At 35.4% G+C, this 18,128-nt stretch overlaps 1 protein-coding gene across 1 annotated transcript; it reads right to left on the reverse strand.

Annotated features, from left to right (window-relative positions):
- Positions 1 to 4,609: 4,609 nt before the first annotated feature.
- Positions 4,610 to 11,458, reverse strand: LOC113111288 (pyrroline-5-carboxylate reductase 2-like). Its single transcript, XM_026275910.1, has 8 exons — positions 11,319 to 11,458; positions 10,856 to 10,941; positions 10,257 to 10,327; positions 9,962 to 10,141; positions 8,676 to 8,897; positions 7,649 to 7,741; positions 7,128 to 7,291; positions 4,610 to 5,462 (listed from the first exon to the last, which is right to left on the reverse strand). Exons 2-8 carry the CDS (start codon positions 10,920 to 10,922, stop codon positions 5,303 to 5,305), a joined length of 957 nt encoding a protein of 318 aa, XP_026131695.1. The 5' UTR covers positions 10,923 to 10,941; positions 11,319 to 11,458; the 3' UTR covers positions 4,610 to 5,302.
- Positions 11,459 to 18,128: the final 6,670 nt, after the last annotated feature.

The following is an 18,128-nucleotide window of genomic DNA, read 5'->3' on the forward strand; positions in this document are numbered from 1 at the left end:
GTGCCAGATGAAATCAGCACTGGTATCACAACAGTTTACCCAAATATGTTGTTTTTAAACCCGTATTTATTCTGAGCTGCACTTTTGTGCACAACAAAACAGATGGACTGCCAAGCTCAAAAAGATAACATAAAATACTGAAATATTTAAATAAAGCAGACTTTCTGAACATTCGGAAATACAGTTTCAGTAACTTAGGAGCAGAAAGTTCTTGATAAAACAGATTTTGTGGTGAAGTAAATAATACAGAAAAACAAATCTAATTTCTACATTAAATAATTTTGTTAAGGATTAAAACAAAAAGAGTAAATTCATTATTACTAATCAGTTTAATCTTGTAGAATTTAAATTTTGAACTTATATTTTCCTTGGAATTGTTATCAAAGTCATGATCCTGTTGCTCCCATCATGCACTTGGGCATGAATAATTAATAAGGTAAACTGTTTTATGGTTGCTTTTTTTGTTACATTTAGTAACTTGCTGTTTTGTGACATCTAGAGTGCATTTTCTACTCAAAATGACCCATTCATACTCAAACACTTTTCACTGATTGCTACCATCATTGTGTATCATGTGCTAAGTATTGAGGTTTCTTGTGTTGCTTTGGTCAATAGAGTCAACATATTATCTTAGAAAGAATAAGAAGCAATCTACTCGCTTATGTACTAGTTTTTAAGTGTAAAACACGCTTAATTCAGTGCTATGTTGTCTGAGTAAAGTTTAGAAACTTGCAGTGTGAACTTAAAATAATTAAGTAGAAATTATTCATCAAACTATAACTGGTCATGTTAAATTTACTTATCTCCATTGCTAATTTAATATAAATAGATTTTACTTAATTCCATACTTAAATTTTAATTAAAATATGTGTGCAAAAACTTGCAAAACAAAAATTAAGTACATTTTACTTATTGTTTTTTTTCAATGCATGTTGTTCATGGAACAAATTCTTCTAAAACATTTTAGTTTTTTTTATTTTATTATTTGTACTTGAGTGGTCAGGTAACATTTAAATTAATGTTTCTAAAATGTTTGCAAAATGCTAGAATGGAACGTTCCTTAAACATTTCACATAAGCACACAAAAAAAAACTGAAACATTTAAAAATCGATACATTTTGATAATCATCAGAAATAATGTTTCTATAAATTAATGTGAACAATGTTTTTAAAACATTTTTGTTAGCTTGAGTAGTTTATGTTTTTTAAATGTTACGAAACTCAGAGAAGATTGAAATGAAAAGTAAATAAACATTATAAAAACTGAACATTCAAAAATAAATTTTCCATAACATAATAGCACAACATTCTCACATAATTTGGGGTTAGCTTTATACTAAATTTTAGTTTTATAACTTATTCCATACAAGCTGTAATTGGCTGTCAATCTCAAAAAAGACAAAATAGCAACATAAAAGTAGTTTAAATTACTCATGATAATTCAGTGTGAGGAACAGGCCAGGATGCAAGTCATTATTTGTACTTTCAGATGAACAATCCTGTTATAACTACAAAAACTCAAAAACTAATCTGAAGCAGTAAAAAATGGTTTCTCAATGGGCAAAAGCTCTTTTGAAGAAACTAGTTTGAGCAACTCAGGAACGGTGAAAACGGTTGATTGTGTTGGTGGAATATCATCAGAAAATGATGAACGGCGTCCTGCGTGTTTCCAGAGGAATAACAGGAGCATAAGATTCGTTTGACTTATCAGCGTTTGAGAGCGGTGGGATGACCGAGGGAGAACCTCAGGAATAAAAGGAGGATTAGGGAACACTTCAGCGCCTCCTTAACTTCCAATCAGACACAAATAAACAGCATCCGCCAGAAACACAAACACAAGAGCAGCTCTGGAACTAATCCTGCTGTCCCTGCCCCTGAAGACACACTGAGGAACACAAATCAGCTCCAACTCTCAAATGTGGTCAAAATGAAAATGCCTGTGTTGTAATTGAAGGAAGTATCAGGAATCTGCTCCAGTCAGACTCACTTCACCTTCAGACTTTACATGGTGACAAGGAAATAAAGAACGGAAGGTTTTCAACTTGAATCTTTCTAAATGTTGATGATTTCATATTGATTTGATCATTGTGGCTGCAATACAGAATAAAACCAGCAGGATCACATGGTGAAGGTCTTTAAACCTGCCTTCACAAATGCAGTTATCTTGACTAAACATTCTTACAACATCCTGAGAAGATTCTCTCAAAGTTGAAACATGAAAATTAAAAAAATGTAAGGATCCTTGCTGTCTATGGGAGGGTCAGAATTCATTAGAAATATCTTAATCATCTTAATCATTTGAAATAAACATTCAGAGAATGAATAGAATGTTTCTTTAACAGTTGCATAACTAAGAAAAACCTTTACCAAGTAACATTCAGATATAACTTAACGGGAACATTAGCACAACACTCTTAGAAGGCATTTTTGTTCTCAGTGATTCTGCAGCGTTGTTCAGGCAGATCTTCATGTGTTTGCTCTGCTGGTTCTCTGACATTAGTCTCCCCTGCATGACCTTTGACCCGTCGGTCAGAGCAGCTTCATAAGTGACCCTGACGCTTCTAAAACTGGTGTGTGTCTTCAGAGTGACACACACTCATCTTCATGCCAGCTGAGCAGAGAAACTCTAGAAATAGCCTGAGCCTCCAGCGTTCCTCACATCAGCCCGACTGACTCAGAGCTGGAGGACCAGATTCACACTAAAGCTGTATTCAAGAATAGCATGCTTTCTAATGTTAGACTAATACTTAAGGCTATGCGTTTAAGCTATAAAAACGTCATTCCAAAAGTAAAATGAATTTAAGGTGAAACTGATGCCTACCTCTCTCATGCATCGCTTTATTCTGTTTTCTCCGTTCACAGAAGCGATGCAGATGTGTGTCTGTTGAATACATCTTACACTATTCTTGGATAAACTCTAATGTCTAAAGTTGCCGTTTAATGGCAATTTAAACTTTTAATCTTTGTTCAGAACTATACAATTTGATTTAGTCTCTGTTTCTGTCAAAATGTTTTGTCGTTTCCAGTATTTGTTTTTGTTCCTAGATCTGGATCAGATCCCTGCTACTAAGTAAATCATTGTGCATGATTGTCAAGAGTGTTGCTAAACGGTGTTTTGAGTTGTTGCCATGGCATTGCTTTACAGTGTTTTGAGTTGTTGCCATGGCATTGCTTTACAGTGTTTTGAGTTGTTGCCATGGTGTTGCTAAACGGTGTTTTGAGTTGTTGCCATGGCATTGCTTTACAGTGTTTTGAGTTGTTGCCATGGTGTTGCTATACAGTGTTTTGAGTTGTTGCCATGGTGTTGCTAAACGGTGTTTTGAGTTGTTGCCATGGTGTTGCTAAACTGTGTTTTGAGTTGTTACCAAGGCGTTGCTAAACAGTGTTTTGAGTTGTTGCCATGGTGTTGCTATACAGTGTTTTGAGTTGTTGCCATGGCGTTGCTATACGGTGTTTTGAGTTGTTGCCATGGCGTTGCTATACGGTGTTTTGAGTTGTTGCCATGGCGTTGCTATACGGTGTTTTGAGTTGTTGCCATGGTGTTGCTAAACTGTGTTTTGAGTTGTTACCCAGGCGTTGCTATACAGTGTTTTGAGTTGTTTCCATGGTGTTGCTATACAGTGTTTTGAGTTGTTGCCATGGTGTTGCTATACAGTGTTTTGAGTTGTTGCCATGGCGATGCTATACAGTGTTTTGAGTTGTTGCCATGGCGTTGCTATAAGGTGTTTTGAGTTGTTGCCATGGCGTTGCTATAAGGTGTTTTGAGTTGTTGCCATGGCGTTGCTATAAGGTGTTTTGAGTTGTTGCCATGGCGTTGCTATACAGTGTTTTGAGTTGTTGCCATAGTGTTGCTATACGGTGTTTTGAGTTGTTGCCATGGCGTTGCTATATGGTGTTTTGAGTTGTTGCCATGGCGTTGCTATACGGTGTTTTGAGTTGTTGCCATAGTGTTGCTAAACTGTGTTTTGAGTTGTTGCCATGGTGTTGCTATACAGTGTTTTGAGTTGTTGCCATCGTGTTGCTATACAGTGTTTTGAGTTGTTGCCATCGTGTTGCTATACAGTGTTTTGAGTTGTTGCCATGGCGTTGCGATACAGTGTTTTGAGTTGTTGCCATGGCGTTGCAACAGTATTTTTAGTGGTTACCAGAGCATTGCTAGGGTGTTGTGAGTTGTTGTTAGGTTGTTTGTTTTGGTACCAGGAGGTTGCTATGTTAAGTTGTTGCCAGTGCATTGCTATAGGGTTCCTAAGGTATCAAGAATTACTTTTTAACACATTGTCATGCAGTTGCTAATGTGTCTGTTTTTAGGATTTCTAGAACTCACCTGTGGGATTTCTTCACCTGTTTTATGGGTCAGCAGGAGAAAATGGTGCATCTGATTAAGTGCCATCTTTGACTATGATGATAACTAGTCTAGAATCATGAAATCCTTTCGCAATCACATGGAGAAACCGTTTACTGTAAAGCACAAGGAACAAGCGACTACTGAGAAGACTTGCACAATGCTGGTGGTTTCAGTGTTCAGCACCTGAAGTGTGTGTTCTCTAGAGTTGAGTAATGGCTTTCAGAGAAAAACCTTCAGCTAATTTGCTTAAAGAAACATAAATTATTCATAGTTTGCGCTTTCTTTAATTACACGTCTGTACACAGTTCATCAATGAAGCAGACGGAAATAAAACCACGAACCTAAGCAAAAACAGCTTTTCTGTAACTTTCAGCACCGTTTATGCAGTTTTCATAGTCTGCGATAGAAATACACAGAACAGACAAACAGAAAGATGCTTCACGCCTGATAATTGGTTTTAAAAACACTTTGGCCGTTTGACATTCATGATTTTCTCCAAAATTTTAAAAAGAACAAACAACAAATACATCCTGATAAAATGCTTCAGAAAGAAGTTACAGGTAAGGTATTCAGAAGAAATCCTGAGAACAAATCCAATTTAAAGAGCAAAATAAAAGTTGTTATCCAGGGCATTGCTAGAGGGGGTTCTGATATCTTATTAACCAAAGCAAAATCAACAAGTCTGACTGTTCAGGTAAGCAAAACGTCCATCATGTGTCTATTTTAATACTACAGAAACCTTTTACATTATTCCCTTTGAATTGTCATGGACTTTATAGATATGAAGGTGCACATAGTTAATGTTAATAATATTTATGCCTTGTGTTTCCCGGTGTAATACTGTACCAGAGTAACAGGAGACCCATAATGCATTTCAGTCTGAATGTGTGTGTGTGTGGATGGACGGCACAGCTCTTGTATTGTCCTGTGTGTGTGTGTGCGTGTGTGTGTGTGTGTTCACTTCTTGACCCCAGTCCTGTTGTTGAACAGGTTGACTCTGCTCTTGGTGGCGACTGATGTGGACGAGACGCCCGGCTGCTGCAGCACTTTATCCAGCGTCGTCTTCTTGATGGCGGCGGGCGAGATCTTCTCCTGATCGGCCAGAAACTGCAGCTCTCTGAGAGGAACACAGGAGGAGTGAGCGACAAACAACAGGGGAGAACCCACAAAGGGCGTCTTTATACCTTACTTAGCATTAAAAGTTGCATATCATTCAATTGAGAGAAGATGTTACTATTCTATTCTAAAGTACTAATATACACACTTTGCATTTCATTTAAAGTTTGTGTTTATCTGACCATACTTTAAATCAAAGGTCTTTACTAAAACCAACCAAAATACACTTTATAACTTATAATAGAAATATATTACTATTGCACAGAAGAATGTACTTCTCAAATAATAATAATAATAATAATAATAATAATAATAATAAATAACCTCTGTTGTGGTGCACTTTGAAATAAAATAAACTGTTGAATTTTCATTAGATGTTAAAATATTAATTACACCGCTAAAGTTTTATGAATGAATTTGATTACTGCCATTTCTAGTACATTTATATTAATTAATAAATATTAAAACTGAATTTCTGAAAAAAATAAAAATAAAAAATTTAATAGGGCCCTGTTATTGTAAAAAGCGTTAAACAACTGGTAAAGTTTTACAAAATTATATTGATTTTACATCCTTTTCAATTGTTAAAATTTTAAAGAATTAAAAAAATAAAAATAAATTGAATTTGGTTAATATTTTATATAATATATATATATATATATATATATATATATATATATATATATATATATATATATATATATATATATATATATATATATATATATATATATATATATATAAACTGTTCATAAAGATTTTTCATAGGGCCCTAAAATTTTTAAAACTGTTAAACTATACATTTAATATTTTCAACGCATTAAACATGATGCTTTTTTGATTAAAATGGATTTCATAAGGCCCTAGAAATGTAATTGTTGCTAAAATTTGACTAATTGTTTTTTAAGCTTTACAGACTGCTGTACCCCTAAAGGTAAATTATTTAAAGTAATTGAACACTTATTTCACTCACCATCTCCTCAAAACTCATTATCAAACACGCTTGATCCATAAGTCCATCAGCTGTTGTTCAGCATTAGATTATTAGGTTTACAATTAAATGTTATTAATGCTTACATTTTTGTAATCTGTCTCTAAATGTTTGTATCTCAGGTTTACGTCACACTTTTAGGGGTATATATTCAAATATGAAAACACACACACACAAATACATATGTAATGTTGTGTCAGAAATTAATTGATTTGTGACAGAAACCTGCATCAGAATAGTTCAGTTTGGGTGCATCCCAGTGGTTATGTTTGATATATAGTGTAAAAAAAACAAAATCTCACAGGAACCACAATTTCTGTGATAACTTCTGATTTGCAACATAACTTGGTTAGACATATGAATTTGATTTAATAGCAATTTTAGAGTGCTACATATTTTATATTAAAATAAACTGTATACATCATCATCATCTTTACTGTAAACCTCACTTTTGTATATTTTTCACGTCTTGCATGTCTTCTTTAATAAAGACCCAGGTTATGTCTGTATCCGGAAGCGTTTACAGTGCTGTTTACAGTGGATTTACGCCAACAAAGAAATAACGTATCGTGAGGAATACAAACATTAAACTCAAATCGAAGATAAAAAACTACTATTATTTGATATCCCTGAATGTGTTATGGTGATGTGTTTAGGGCGAGCGTCTGTGGTCACCTGGTCCGGATGCAGGACGCCTCCACAGCGTTGATGAGGAGACTCCGGAAGCCTCCGCTCTCCAGGAAGTGCAGGGCGTGGATGGTAGCGCCCCCTGGTGAGCAGACGTTGTCCTTCAGCTGTCCCGGGTGCTGCTCCGAGTCCAGAAGCATCTTAGCTGCTCCCTACCACAGAATAAAGACATGACCGTATGAAGCACACCAGGCGATATCTAAAAGTTTCATTCTTCCATCTAGTGCACTTTGAGAATTAGAAACCCATGTTCTTAACTCAGAAACCTGAAGTCAGAGTAAAGTGAGTGAATTGACTTGTAGTTTAAAGGAGACTTGAGAAATCACAATGTCTAGACTTGAGGGAGATGTTTGGAGTCTGGACTGTGTTTAAACCTCTAGCTGTCAGTAATTCAAGCTTTTCTTTAGAAGGAACTCCAGCTTCAGTTTGAATATATCGTTGTACCCCAGTAATAAATGCAGCATGTGTGTAATGTTTGCATCATGCACGAGTCATGTGACCTGAAGTACCAATAAAGCTTGAGCTCCCAGTCTGACCGCCAGTCGCCGTGGCAACCCCATCTTCACCCCGCCGTCAGCCAGAGCATCCAGAGCCGTGAACGCCTGACGAACACAAGAGCTTCACTTCATCTCTGAACACACGGCTACAGTTCGCTCGTTTTTAACACCAGCTCATATTAATGATACAAGTCATTTAAGATTAATACATTAGGATTCATAATATTTTTTTAATACATCCATGAAATGTTAAACTACCAGTGAAAATCTTTTTTGTCTTTTCTGCACAGCAAGGCTGCATTTATTTGATCTAAATTATGTTCAAAATTGTGAAATATTATTCTTATGTAAATCATCTGTTTTCTGTGTGAATCTGTGTTAAAGTGTAATTTATTTCTGTGATGCTCCGCTGTATTTTCAGCATCATTCCTCCAGTCTTCAGTGTCACATGATCTTCAGAAATCAGAATAATATGATGATTTACTGCTCAAGACACATTTCTGATTATTATCAATGTTGTGCTGCACAATATTTTTATGATACTCTACTGTTTAAAAGTTTGGAGTCCGTTTTTTAATTTAAGTAATTAATACTTTTATTCATCAAGATTGCATTAAATTTATTGAAAGTGTCAGAAAATACATTCATAATGTTACAAATGATTTCTATTTCAAATAAAAGCTGTTCTTTTGAACTTCCTGTTCATCTGTGAATCCTGAAAAATAAAATGTTTCTCGAGCAGTAAATCATCATATTATTCTGATTTCTGAAGATCATGTGACACTGAAGACTGGAGGAATGATGCTGAAAATACAGCGGAGCATCACAGAAATAAATTACACTTTAACAGAGTTTCACACAGAAAACAGATGATTTAATTCAGAATAATATTTCTGTATTTTAACATATTTTAGATCAAATAAATGCAGCCTTGCTGAGCAGAAGAGACATTCTTATAAACGTGTGAGCGGTAGTGTCTCCACATTAACTCAGTGCAGTACTGCATCTCTTCCTTCGGTGTGTGTGAAGCTGAGCTCACGTAAGCAGGTCCGCTGCCGCTGAGACCCGTCACGGCGTCGATCAGATCCTCCTCCACCTCGGTGCAGAAGCCCACGCTGGCCATCAGCTGCTCCAGGAGCTTCCCGTCCTCCACCTCGGCGTGACTTCCTGTGGCGTAAACCGTGGCCCCCTCGCGCACCACCACCGGCGTGTTCGTCATACACCGCATCACTTTAGGAGCCGCGCGGTACTGGAGCAGCTTCTGCACACACACACACACACACACACACACACACACACGATTATTCATCTGCATTCATGACTATTTATAAAAATTAAAAATTAATAAAATAAAAAACTGATTAAAACAAATGACAAAAAAACAACAACAACAAAAAGACTCAAACTTATTATGAAAGCAGAAAAAATAAAACCCAATTCAGAATATTACCCAAAACCATAATTAAAAAATCTCGATCTTAAAACACTGCATGAGAAATGCTGCCTTAACAACTAGCTGAAATAAACTGATTTAGGTATAAAATTATATATACACTTATTTTAAAAAAAATGTATGAAAAAATAAATTGTAAAAAAAAATGTTTAATGAAAAAAATGTTTGGGGGGGGGGGGGGTAATAAAAAATGTATTAGTAATTAATTTGAAGTAAAATTAAGGTGAAACCTTGAAATACAAAACTAAACTATAAATAAAATAAAAAATATACATAAAAAATATAATTGTGTAGTGAAATGGTAAAAAAAAAATAATGTTAGAAAAAAAGGGAAAAATATAATGTCAAATTTATTCATAAATAATTTCAACTAAAATTAAAGTGAAAACATGAAAAATAAACAAAAAAGTCTAAATTAAACAAAAAATAAATGATAAATAATGAAACAAATTCAAACGTACACTTTACGTGTAAAATGTAAAGTGTAAATGTTATTGTTTAAAACCTCGATGGAAAAAATGTGATTTCTACTTCCAGAATCCTCAGACGTCCACGCAAAATAATCGAAGCGATGAAGAAACTGCATTTAGTCAGAAGTAGAAAATAAGAGACGATCAAAACAGAAGCTGAACGAGCCAAGAACAATACAGAGGAAGAAACACTCATGTGTTTGATAAAAGAGAAAAACAGATAAACGGAGGGAGACGAGCTTCAGCATAATTAATGAGATGTTGATGACAGGTTGAAAATCACTCGTTTGTTTCTTCTTCAGGTTTGGAGAAATACAGCATTGCATCTGATGAAGAAACAAACTCCTCCTGATCTCTGATGATGTGAGGGACTTCATCTTCACTGGTGGACAGGTTAATAACCTTCTCGATGGAGCTGATGGTGACTCCAGCCGCGCAGGACACGATCAGATGACGCTCCTCGATATCTGGACCGATCTCGTCCAGAACGAACGGGATGATGTGTGGTTTGACGGCCAGGAACAGAACGTCACTCTTGTGCGCCGCTTCCTTGTTGCTCGTAGTGAAATTGACGCCCATTTTCTGAGAACGCATCAAGGAAGAGAAGAAACACTTCTCATTAGAAAAGCACACACACACTCTCTCTCTCTCTCACACACACACACACACACACACACAAAGGTTCAGGTTCACACACCCGCAGGCCGGAGACTGTCTGCAGATCTGTGTCTGGTGAACTTGCTGTGATTCTGTTGGCAGTGATCACACCTGAAAAACAGACCAATGAGGATCAAGTACAAGTCGTGGAATTAATACACTGTCACTTTAATTGTGTGGTTTATATTCTCAGAAATACAACATACACTGGTCAAAACATACGCTCTTCTGCAAACCAAGGCTGGGTTTATTTAATCAAAAATACTGTAAAAATTGTGAAATATTAATGCAATCTAAAACAGCTGATTTCTGTGTGAATCTCTGTTAAACTGTAATTTATTTCTGTGAAGCAAAGTTGTATTTTAAGCATCATTACTCCAGTGTCACATGGTCTTCAGAAATCCAGCTTTGATCACAGAAATAAATTACAGTTTAACTGATATTTACATAGAACACTGCTGTTTTAGATTGCATTAATATTTCACAATTTTCTACAGCGTTTTTGATCAAATAAATGCAGCCTTGCTGAGCAGAAGAGACTTCTTCAAGCTTTTCCGGCCAGTAGTGTATGTGAACACATTACAGAGGAGTCGTGAGACTACAGTTGATTAGAGAAGGTCATGATGACCCAGTTCTGACCCGCTGCTGTGAAGCCCTTGACCAGGGCATGTGCCAGCTGACCCGCTCCGATGAAGCCCACACTCATCCTGATGAAGACCACACACCTGACAAAACATCACATTCACAATTCATTTTAAAATCAAAACCATGACCTTTGACACTGACGTAATACTGTGTCGCAACACAACTGGAAGAGAATAAAAACAAAAAAAACAATGCAACTTGTGTGCAACATCAACCGCGCGCTTAAACTTGTTACATTGTAGCATCGAGCACACTCGTGTTATTTGCTACATTGCGACATCAGAACATTTGCAGAATGTGTCTAGTTTCACTGGACATCAGCTACAGTAATACTGTTATCATACACAGAGACATGCAGTCTATAAATGTTATTGTTAGTATAATGCTGCAGCCTGACACATCATTATCAAGATTGTCTAAGTATTTCATCATCCCAAGAAACGGAACATTTTCTCACCTCCGCCGAGATTCACGGGGAACGGAAGAACCGGTTCGGTGTTTTAGTTGATCAAACTGTGTAAAAAAACCAAAACACTAATTGATGTCAACGTGGCTTCCTTCACTACATGTGCAGCGGGACGGACTCTGAGTGACGCGCGAACCGACCAATGAGAGACGAGATGCTGTGGCGTTAAACCAATCAGCGCAGTATATCAACGAGGGCGGGGCTTGCAACGGAGCGCTCTTGTTGCATCAGTTCCTGTGTAGACAAAAGGATGGACGTGTGTGTGTGTGTGGTGTGTGTGTGTGTGTGTAGACACGTCACACGACACGATGTACAAATTAACTGTTAAAAAACAATAAAATCCTTCCTACATATTACAATGGCACCATAATACTTATGAATTTACAGTAGTTTACATAACAATGTAACTTTAACAAAGAGAGAAATATTGTTCAGAACCTTTTATTAAACTAACAGAGGTTGCAATAAATGTTATTTCAAGTATTGATTTTAAATGCTAAATGCACTGTATAAAACCAAATGTTTTGGATTATTTATAAAATACAACATAATTATTTATTTATATCCTTTTGTTAATTTTTTTTTTATCAACTTCTCAAAATTGCAAAGCACAATTTGTTTTAACTTGAACTGAAAATAAGAGCACATTAGATCTTACTGGAACCAGGTTTATTTTTGTTAACTAAACTGAAAACTATTTACAAAAATTGTTAATTGACATGAATTTGAAACAGAATAAAATATAAATATTAGATCAAATAAAACTAGATAAAATAAGCTTACACTGAAGTAAATAATAGAACTAAACTTGCAAGATTTTTTTATCTAAATGTAATTATATTTAAAAAAATGCTAATAAAAACGACAAATGCTAAAAAAAAAAAAATCTAAACAGGATTGGTACAAAATTATGAAATTCCACTAGCATTCCTTTAGGATTTTTTGTCACTCCAGTTGCACGTGAAAATCCGAGTTCTGTTTGATACAGCAGCGCTGAACCCCAGATGATGCTTCAGGTCAGAGGTCAGAGGTCATGCATGCCCAGACTGCATCCCTCAGCACAGACGATTATAAAAGAACCTCAAGTATGTTTATCCAAAGTCAGGAGAGTAACTCGAAATTCCCTTTCTAAACATTAAAAGGATTCAGGGTTGTTTTGTTCATGGTTTACAGACAAAAGACTCAGTAGCATTTGAACATGACTATTAACCCTGTAAAGCCTGACATATCAAATAATAATCAGATTTCAAAATTAATACAATAAACGCTATTAATATGAGTAAGAAAGAACTGTTTTCATTTCTATTTTAAATTTGTTAAAAGGCGTTCAGTTATGAGGTCAAACGTTCGAGAAAACCTGTTGCAGTGCTTGAGTGTTGTTGTTTTTACTACATTTAATAATTCATACCCAGAAAGGTGAATTTATTACAAGCTGATTAGTTAAAGTTATTTTGAATTTTTTTTTACAAATGTGTAAAAATCTCGTCTCATGTCTTGAGTTAAGTGTCGGCATTGCCATTAATGATAATCAAACGACAAAAGGCGAGGAGAAAAATCACTCCCTGATTTTGACAGAACGGCATTGGTAGCTTTTATAATAATGTTTATAGTCTAAATTGTTCCCTACCATCACATTCATATCTATGCAACCACTAAATAAATGACTACGACTTAGAAAGAGCACATTCTTCAATGATATAGTAACTTGATTCTGCTTTCAAAATGCACCTGATTTATGCATTTAAATTTAAAATGAACTGAATTTTCTTATATCTGCATAACCCTCTTGATTAGAGGAACCAGTGCACAAAACCCTGTGTGGACACTGGGAATGTAGAGGAAACACTGTAGGACGGCTGTCTCAGTGTGTGTGTGTGTGTTTGTGTGTGTGGACCACGTATGGCACTAAATAAAAAGCATGATTAAGGGGGGCCCTCACACAAAGAGCAGCCTAGGGGCCCCTGACCATCTTAATCCCCCCCCCCGCCCCGATCATGTGCTTGTGTTTTAGTGAGCAGCTGAGAGAGAATGTGTCTGAATAGTGTTCATGCCTGTGTGCTAAATATACAGACAGCTGCTGTCTCACTCATCTGTCCAGCGTTCATTCCGCCACTTTTACCGTCTGTCTGCCAGCGAGCGAGTGCCTCACCTCGGGGCGAAACGCAGGAAACATTTGCGCTTCTTGACAGAAAGTTCGAGTGAGCCAAACTTTGCCCGTCTGCCTCTTTTAATAAGTTAATTAAAGTCCCACGGCGTGGGCACAATATGCCTCTCTTTGCCCGGCGGAGCGTACCGACACTCATTGGCTTTCTCCCTCAAATCCCCTCAGATTTATTAAAAATACCCAAATACATGAATCAGTTCTGTCTGAAAAGGAATCCAGGCGAAGCGCGGACGACGAATTCTGTCACTGTGATTAGACGGAGACGGATGCCAAATCCACAGATTGACGGTTTTTCTTAAGGGGCTCATTTGGAGCAGAAAGAAAGAGAGAGAGAGAGAGAGAGAGAGAGAGAAGGAGAGAGAAAGGTGCCCACTCACAGTTTTCCCGCGCTTTCTGTTTTCTGCTCTTATCGCAAACGCTGAAATTACTGCCGGATTAACTGCTTTCACACAAAGGAGGCGTCAGGTTGCTGATAGCATGCATCACAGAGATGTGTATTTGTGACCCTGGACCACAAAACCAGTCATAAGGATCAATTAAACACATGAAAGCTGAATAAATAATCTTTCCATTGTTGTATGGTTTGTTAGGATAGGACGATATTTGGCTGAGATACAACTATTTGACTATTTTTCTTAGAATTGTCAGTTTGCCTTGCAGTTGTAACTTTTTTCAGAAATGTGAGATAATATCTTGTTTTAACTTTATTTATCAGAATTGCGGGATAATATCTTGTTTTAACTTTACTTCTTAGAACCGCGAGATAATATCTTGTTTTAACTTTATTTCTCAGAACTGCGAGATAATATCTTGTTTTAACTTTATTTCTCAGAACTGCAAGATAATATCTTGTTTTAACTTTATTTCTCAGAACCACAAAATAATATCTTGTTTTTAACTTTATTTCTCAGAATTGCAAGATAATATCTTGTTTTTAAACTTTACTTCTTAGAACCGCGAGATAATATCTTGTTTTAACTTTATTTCTCAGAACTGCGAGATAATATCTTGTTTTAACTTTATTTCTCAGAACTGCAAGATAATATCTTGTTTTAACTTTATTTCTCAGAACCGCAAGATAATATCTTGTTTTAACTTTATTTCTCAGAACCACAAAATAATATCTTGTTTTAACTTTATTTCTCAGAATTGCAAGATAATATCTTGTTTTAACTTTACTTCTTAGAAACGCGAGATAATATCTTTGTTTTAACTTTATTTTCTCAGAACTGCCGAGATAATATCTTGTTTTAACTTTATTTATCAGAATTGCAAGATAATATCTTGTTTTAACTTTACTTCTTAGAAACGCGAGATAATATCTTGTTTTAACTTTATTTATCAGAATTGCAAGATAATATCTTGTTTTAACTTACTTCTTAGAAACGCGAGATAATATCTTGTTTTAACTTTATTTCTCAGAACTGCGAGATAATATCTTGTTTTAACTTTATTTCTCAGAACTGCGAGATAATATCTTGTTTTAACTTTATTTCTCAGAACTGCGAGATAATATATTGTTTTAACTTTATTCCTCAGAAACTGCGAGATAATAGCTTGTTTTAACTTTATTTCTCAGAACTGCGAGATAATATCTTGTTTTAACTTTATTTCTCAGAATTGCGAGAATAATATCTTGTTTTAACTTTATATCTCAGAATTGCGAGATAATATCTTGTTTTTAACTTTATATCTCAGAACCGAGGAGATAATATCTTGTTTTAACTTTATTTCTCAGAACCACGAGATAATATCTTGTTTTAACTTTATTTCTCAGAACTGCGAGATAATATATCGTTTTAACTTTATTCCTCAGAACTGCGAGATAATATCTTGTTTTAACTTTATTCCTCAGAACTGCGAGATAATATCTTGTTTTAACTTTATATCTCAGAACTGCGAGATAATATCTTGTTTTAACTTTATTTCTCAGAACCAAGACATAATATCTTGTTTTAACTTTATTTCTCAGAATTGTGAGATAATAACTTGTTTTAACTTTATTTCTCAGAATTGCGAGATAATATCTTGTTTTAAACTTTATATCTCAGAACCGAGGAGATAATATCTTGTTTTAACTTTATTTCTCAGAATTGCGAGATAATATCTTGTTTTAAACTTATATCTCAGAACTGCGAGATAAAATCTTGTTTTAACTTTATTTCTCAGAACCAAGACATAATATCTTGTTTTAACTTTATATCTCAGAATTGCGAGATAATATCTTGTTTTTAACATTTATTTCTCAGAATTGCGAGATAATATCTTGTTTTAACTTTATATCTCAGAATTGCGAGATAATATCTTGTTTTAACTTTATTTCTCAGAATTGCGAGATAATATCTTGTTTTAACTTTATATCTCAGAACTGCGAGATAATATCTTGTTTTAACTTTATTTCTCAGAACCGCGAGATAATATCTTGTTTTAACTTTATTTTTCAGAACTGTGAGATAATAGCTTGTTTTAACTTTATTTCTCAGAACCGCGAGATAATATCTTGTTTTAACTTTATTTCTCAGAACCGCGAGATAATATCTTGTTTTAACTTTATTTCTCAGAACCGTGAGATAATATCTTGTTTTAACTTTATTTCTCAGAACCGCGAGATAATTTCTTGTTTTAACTTTATTCCCAGAACCGTGAGATAATTTCTTGTTTTAACTTTATTCCTCAGAACCATGAGATAATATCTTGTTTTAACTTTATTTCTCAGAACTGCGAGATAATTTCTTTGTTTTAACTTTATTTCTCCAGAAACCGTGAGATAATAGCATTGTTCTTAACTTTATTTCTCAGAATTGTGAGATAATTTCTTGTTTTTAACTCTTTATTTCTCAGAACTGGCGAGATAATATCGTTTTAACTTTGATATCTCAGAAACTGCGAGATAATATCTTGTTTTAACTTTAATTTCTCAGAACCGCGAGAATAATATCTTGTTTTTTAAACTTTATTTTTCAGAAACTGTGAGATAATAGCTCTTGTTTTAACTTTATTTCTCAGAACCGCGAGATAATATCTTGTTTTAACTTTATTTCTCAGAAACCGCGAGATAATATCTTGTTTTAACTTTATTTCCAGAACCGTGAGAAATATCTTGTTTTTAGAACTTTATTTCTCAGAACCGCGAGATAATTATCTTGTTTTGAACTTTATTCCTCAGAACCGTGAGATAATTTCTTGTTTTAACTTTATTCCTCAGAACCATGAGATAATATCTTGTTTTAACTTTATTTCTCAGAACTGCGAGATAATTTCTTGTTTTAACTTTATTTCTCAGAACCGTGAGATTAATAGCTTGTTTTAACTTTATTTCTCAAGAATTGTGAGATAATTTCTTGTTTATAACTTTAATTTCTCAGAACTGCGAGATAATATCGTTTTAACTTTATTTCTCGAGAATTGCGGGATAATATCTTGCCGTCTTAAACTTTCTCAGAAATGTGAGTTAATTTCTCATCCTGCCAGACATTTCTTGTGTAAGCAATGAAAAGTTTATGAGTGAAATGGAATTAGAAAAAAAAAAAAAAAATTCAGGGCGTGGCTTGGTTTTGTGCATCACTTGTTGATTGGATGTTGAGATGTGGGCGTGGCTGTCAAAAGTGTCTGCAGATGAGCATGAGCTTGCAGGAGTAGAATTTAAGAGCAATAAATGATTGAAAGAAAGGATCTGTTGCTAATTTCTGATTCACCGTGACTTTCATCAGCTGAGTACTATGGTTTTACTGCAAATACTGTAGTTAAACAGTGGTTAGTTGATGAGAGTGAAGTAGGCAGGGATGGTTGGCTACATCTCTGCACATCACACACTGATCTCTCCTGACAGGAAGGTTCTTTACACAGTTAAAAGTGCAGCTCCCCGCAGCCACACGCGTCTCTAGCTAATGATTGACAGCTGTCACTGCTGATCTCACTCAGACTGTGATGTTTCCCGCTGAGAAGATGCAGGCAGAGACCATAACGTGATCTAGACACTGGTCATGGATACGGAGAAGGAATACCTCAGCAGTGTTCGGCTCCACTGAATCTGAAGACGAACGAGACACCCTGAGGAACACACACACACACACACACACACACACACACACTCTCTCTCCCCTCTCTCACACACACACACACATACTCTTACACACATTCCTGCCAGACTGTCGATGTCTCAGACAAACGAATGACGCTGATGTCACTGGCCTTAAGCCACCAGAGGATGATGGGAAACAGGAAGACTGTGGGCACAACTCAGAGATAACAGAGAGGATCAGGTCTGAATATCTTTATAATCAAGCGTTCCTTACAAAGACAAGAAAACCTGAAACCAGTCGACATTCTGACACGTCCTCTGTGAACACCGCCTTCCCATGAAACAATTCATGATAATTTAGGCATAATTCTTTCAGTGCATTATGTTTTAAGATTCAATTTTTACACAATATCATAGCTAATTATGAATTAATATTTTAATTTAACTTAAATTAGATCACTGGCAATTTCTATTAAATTCTCATTAACTCCGCTGTGGTTCAGGCACAAACCCCTGGTGTTTGCTCATAAAATATGATCAGGTCTGTATGAAACCAACAGAAGTCACTGTGAGGTCCTCATGATGATAGAAAAACACAAAAACACACATTACAACA

Source organism: Carassius auratus, chromosome 11, assembly GCF_003368295.1.
Source record: "Carassius auratus strain Wakin chromosome 11, ASM336829v1, whole genome shotgun sequence".
Classification (NCBI taxonomy): Eukaryota; Metazoa; Chordata; class Actinopteri; order Cypriniformes; family Cyprinidae; genus Carassius; species Carassius auratus.